Source organism: Vigna umbellata, chromosome 2, assembly GCF_029865625.1.
Source record: "Vigna umbellata cultivar VRB3 chromosome 2, Vumbellata_1.0, whole genome shotgun sequence".
Taxonomy (NCBI): Eukaryota; Viridiplantae; Streptophyta; class Magnoliopsida; order Fabales; family Fabaceae; genus Vigna; species Vigna umbellata.
The window spans coordinates 3,840,660-3,846,513 of NC_142166.1; the positions used below are offsets into that span (position 1 = coordinate 3,840,660).

The 5,854-nt window shown below is 33.4% G+C and overlaps 1 protein-coding gene across 1 annotated transcript; it reads left to right on the forward strand.

Annotated features, from left to right (window-relative positions):
* The first annotated feature begins 1,973 nt into the window (after positions 1 to 1,973).
* On the forward strand, positions 1,974 to 4,177 carry LOC124824846 (isoflavone 2'-hydroxylase-like). The gene is made up of 2 exons (XM_047297352.2): positions 1,974 to 3,046; positions 3,429 to 4,177. Exons 1-2 carry the CDS (start codon positions 2,156 to 2,158, stop codon positions 4,035 to 4,037), a joined length of 1,500 nt encoding a protein of 499 aa, XP_047153308.2. The 5' UTR covers positions 1,974 to 2,155; the 3' UTR covers positions 4,038 to 4,177.
* Positions 4,178 to 5,854: the final 1,677 nt, after the last annotated feature.

Below are 5,854 nucleotides of genomic sequence, written 5' to 3' on the forward strand. Positions count from 1 at the left end.
TCGTCATTTTATTGAACGTTCGTCCCAATTGGCGCTCGGTCTTATACCGAAGCGTTCGTCCTAGATAGCGCTTGATTTATACCAAGCGTTCGTTCTGATTTGTGCTCGGTCATTGACCCAGCGTTCGTCCAAGGAGGGTTCGGTTTTATAACTGAACGCTCGTCCTTATCATTGAATTCTGAGCGAACGTAACTGGCGTTCGTCCAAATTGTTAATTAACGTTCGTTCTTTGACTGGCAGTGTTGTTTTCTGAAATCAGTTCATATTTGGTTGTTTATCTAAATACTTTCTTACTGGTTTATCCTTTGGATTCTACCTGGATTCTTTACACTTAAAAATCTTTCTAAGTATCATCCATATTTTCTAAGATCAGTACCTTCAAATTATTAAGTGTCGAAACGTATTAAGTGGATAAATGGTTCGTTTCTTTTGTTCAGAAACGAGAAGGTAGGAGTACTGTAACATGTTGGTCCCTATTGATTAAATGGTGAACATTCGTGAATTTAAGAGAGTGGAACATAGAATGAAAATGTGAAAATGAGAAATGTTTAATGTGGACGAATGATATGTTGAACGAATTATTGGAATTGGATTTTTACGAGCGTTCCAGGGAGGAACGTCTCTTATATGATTGAATATTGAATTGGTAAGGTATGACTGTGGTTAGTTAATGCTGGCTTGGTCCATCCTGATATTCCGTGATACATCTCTTCAAGTAGAAGGGGGTAGTCATGCGTGGGAATGGCAGGAGGCTCTAGTCCATTGAGTACTCCGGACAGATAGGGTTAACCTCGAGTGGCAGTTGGGGATTGATCAGTTACTACACCACTCGGGTGCAAGGACGCCTGTAACTACATGGTTCATACAGTCCGGACGGTCTGTCTTATTATATGTCTTTATATGATTATTATTTGATGAATTACATGCTGTATGTGTGTTTTGAAACGTGAATATATGTGTTGATTGTATAAATTAAATATTATAAGCTTACCCTTGCCATGTTCCTTGTGTTGTTCCCTGTCCATGTATTTTCCGTCTTGTCTAAATGCAATGATCATCCGTTGTGGATGTGAGCAGATGGTGGTGCATCTCTTGAAGAAATGCTAGAAGAAGAAAATTTGGATGATGCAAATCTGGTCGAAGTTGAAGTGAAGGCCGAGCCTTAGAGTGCTCGTAGATGATAGACAGTTAGTGTTAGCTCGTTTTGGGACGTTCGGTTACTCTTTTGTAAAACCGTTCGTTCCGCTTTAATTCCTGTTACTTTGATACACTCATTATTTTTGTAATGAAGCCGTTCGGCTTTGGATTAATGAATGCTGTTAATATTAAAGACTGTTTATTTTACTGTTAATTGTAATTAATCCTGATTATGGTAATTACTGTATTTTGGGATGTTACACTCTTTACTCTTATTCTACGGGACGATCTTTTTAGAAACTATTTAGGATCACCTAAATTTATATTTAGTTGGTTCTCATATTTTAGTTCCTTTTATCATATATATGGATTTATTATCTAACTATTCTTTTCCTTTAATTTACATGAATTTTTTTATTCATTTGACGGCTACGTATTCTCAGAGGATAATTTAGAAAATTAAAAATAATATATTAGCGTGAAATTTGATAAGAAAATATATTGCTTCCAGAAGTCACATTCATTTAATTTCCTCGCACCTAAAACCAAGGCAGTGGTTTCAAAATGACAAATTCCTTTAATTAATTTGACTAAAATATGAAGGCAAATTCATTCATGTTAGAATTTGAATCTTCTTCACTTTCAAGACTGCGCAGGTGTCTTGACTATGATCTATCCTACTTATTATTTTAAGTCGAATCAAACCTTATTAATAAATAAAACATAATGATACTTTGACATTTTAACGTACGTTATTCCAATATTATTTCACAGTCAATAATAATCATAAACATAGATCATACGTAAATAATGTTCTTAAAATATCATTATCCATAAATAAAAACATAAAGTCTCCACTTAAAATATAAAAAAAGAAACAGAAATATTATGTAGTTAAAGCAATTCCTCAACCCAAATTGCTGTATAAAAGTTGCTTCACATGGAAACATTAGGCAGTATGTTCTCTGCAAACTCAAGCTTTCACCATAATATCCACCACGAACTGCAGTAACCAGCCATGGAAACACTTCCCTTGTTCACGTACTCTCTCTTCTTCCTCCTTTCTCTTCTCATCATTTTCAAACTTTTCTTCCAAACAAACCACAAAAACCTTCCACCGGGCCCACCACCTCTTCCAATAATCGGCAACCTTAACCTCCTCGAACGCCCCCTCCACCGTTTCCTCCAACGCATGTCCCAAACACACGGCCACGTCTTCTCCCTCTGGTTCGGTTCCCGTCTCGCCGTCATCGTTTCATCGCCCTCCGCCTTCCAAGAATGTTTCACCAAAAACGACGTCGCCTTGGCCAACCGACCTCGCTCCCTCTCCGGAAAGCACATCTTCTACAACTACACCACCGTGGGGTCGTGCTCCTACGGCGAGCTCTGGCGCAACCTCCGCCGCATCACCTCCCTCGACGTTCTCTCCACGCAGCGCATCCATTCCTTCGCGGGAATCCGCAAGGACGAAACCGAGAGGGTGATCCACGCCCTGGCCAAGGCCTCGCGCATGGAGTACGCGCACGTGGAGATGAGTTCCATGTTCCACGACATGACTTATAACAGCATGATGAGAATGCTGTCGGGGAAGAGATACTACGGAAAGGAGATTCGGGCGCAGGATTTGGTGAAGGCGAAGGAGTTCAGAGAGACGGTGGAGGAGTTGCTGCAACTGGCGGGAGTGTCAAACAAGGCAGATTATTTGCCCTTCCTTCGGTGGTTCGATTTTCAGAACCTGGAGAAGAAGCTGAAGAGTATTAACAAGAGATTCGATACGTTCTTGGATGAACTCATTCACGAGCAACGCAACAAGAAGGAGAGGGAGAATACCATGATAGATCATCTTCTCACTCTGCAGGAATCACAGCCTCAATATTACAGTGATCATATCATCAAAGGCCTTGTTCTGGTAATGCTTTTATAAAATTGTCTTAATTTAATTTTGATAATTGCATAGAAATTTCAATATTATACTTTCCATAAGATTTAATTAACCAATTCTCTATGACTAAAAAATTAACTAGTTAATATATATAGTTTACATAATACAATTTTTAAAATATAGTCATACTTTGTAAATTCAAAGCTTTTATTATATTAAATATATATATATATATATATATATATATATATATAATGTAATCAGAAAAAAAAAACTATTGGATTATGATTTTTTTAATTAGTCATGATGTTGCACTTTTAATTGTCATTCAAAGTTGAAGATTATAACAAAGAATATGTTGATAATAAATAATTGAACGATTTGAAAAGATATTGGGTTTGATTTGTAGGCAATGCTGTTCGCGGGCACAGATTCTTCTGCCGTGACGTTAGAATGGTCACTGTCAAATTTATTAAACCACCCAGAAATGTTGAAAAAAGCAAGAGATGAATTGGACTTTAACGTCGGAAAAGATCGCTTGGTAAACGAGTCAGACCTTCCAAAACTGACATACCTTAAGAAGATAATACTCGAAACACTGAGATTGCACCCTCCTGCTCCACTGGCAATACCACACGTGTCCTCGGAAGACGTCATCATTGAGGGATTCAACGTTCCACGAGACACCCTAGTGATGGCTAACATCTGGGCCATGCACAGAGACCCAGCGACGTGGACTGAAGCGACAAGTTTCAAACCGGAGAGGTTTGATGAAGAGGGATTGGAGAAAAAGGTAGTTGCGTTTGGAATGGGAAGAAGGGCTTGCCCAGGAGAAGGTTTGGCTCTGCAAAACGTTGGATTAACTTTGGGATTGTTGATTCAGTGCTTTGATTGGAAACGAGTAAATGAGGATGAGATCGATATGAGAGAGGCAAACTGGTTCACCTTGTCGAGATTAACTCCATTGAATGCCATGTGTAAAGCTCGACCACTTGTTAACGAGATTAGCTTCAACTAATGATGTTCATCACTGGATGTTCTATCTGTCAACTTCATAATAACTGTCATGTACGAGGGTAAGACCTGTCATATATATCACAAATACGTGTGTGTCAGGTTTTGTCGGATATAGAATAAAAAATCTGGAATTTTAGTTAACTTCAACTTAGATTAATTAATTACAGCGACATTTTCATTCGTAACTGATGTAAGGAAATGCAAAAACTTTTTGTTATTTTATGAAATCTAATTTAGATAAATGGTACAGAATTACTTTCTTTTAAAACTAAAGTTATTGCTTTACCGTACAGAATTGGGTAGTCTAATAATGACTTTCATTTTTCATAAACTAAAGTTCACTTAATCATTTTCTTTTTGGTAATTTTACATAGAAGTTGTCTGTTATAAGACGATTTTTATATATTTAATTTTTTATTGATATTCAAGTCTCATTTTTATTTTTATTACTGAGTTTTTTTACATATACTAATTGTGTTTTTTAATTAAATAAGTATATTTTTAAAAATAATGCTTAGTTTTTTTTAAGTTGGAAAATGTATTTTTTTATTTATCATGATAAAAATTCTATGAATTTTTTAACTTAGACTTAAGTTTATTGTGATTAAAGTTAATTTTTATCATGTAAATGAACAAAAGTAAATTATAGTAAATTTAAATCAATTCCAGAAAATAAATATTAGAAATTCTACACTTGATATAAATGATATTTTACTTCTCTTCCATGTAAAATTATACTTTAAATTTACCAAATATATTTCATTTTAATTTACTATTTTAATTTATATGTCAAAATCAACTTTAAGAACAAATTTATCATCATCACAAACAAAAACAGGCAATTATATTTTAATATAAAAAATAAATCCATAAATATTTATTTAAAATATCACTAATATAATTAAAAATACGGTACATAAAATATAAAAAATAAAATATAAATTAAATAAAATTATATAAAAACAGTCTTACAACTTATCACTCCACATATCAAACTTAAAAACAAATATATATATATATATATATATATATATATATATATATATATATATATATATATATATATATATATATATATATATGTAAAATTATCATTTAAGGGACAACTTAAATAAAGCCCGAAATTGCTACTTGAGTCAGAATTCCTCCCTAGACATTTCTTGACATATAGCTTACTCAAATTTTACTTTTAAATAATCATTCTGTAATTTTTTTATTTGCATCAAATTGATCAAAAAGCACGCATTCATATTCTTGTAATAACGATACGTTAACACAACTTTTTTACAAGTATTTTAATACAATACAGGTGTATTTTTTTTATTGAATTTAGAGTAAATCAGTCCATTAATAAATCAATAACAAACCAATCAAAAAATAATAAATGTATTTTATGTTAAAATCTTATTAAAAAATTTGTATTAAAATATCTTCTTTCCATTCCTTTTCCCCTCATTCTTGTATCTTGTATTCCCATGGAGTCTCTCACTCGCAGTCACCAAGTTCTCTGTATGTATAACATATATACATATATATATATATATATGTATATATATATATATATATATATATATATATATATATATATATATATATATATATGTATATATATGTATGTGTGTGTGTTTTGCCATTTCGTGAATCTTGGCTTTTTGTTGGTAGACTAATATTTTCTCCTTCTTGGTACAGTGAATCTTCTTTTTGAAGTGTTGACTTGAATTTTCCTGAATATATTGATCTAAAAAGAATTCCTGAACCCTACTTTACTATTTAATCATTGCTTCGGAAGTTGCATAACCTGAATTCATGCATCTTGAT

What these genes read in the sequence shown, in the direction of transcription:
- LOC124824846 (XM_047297352.2), top strand. Translation starts at nt 2,156, where the DNA reads ATGGAAACACTTCCCTTGTTCACGTACTCTCTCTTCTTCCTCCTTTCT. An exon ending in TCATCAAAGGCCTTGTTCTG is followed by an intron (nt 3,047 to 3,428) that starts GTAATGCTTTTA and finishes TTTGATTTGTAG; the next exon opens with GCAATGCTGTTCGCGGGCAC.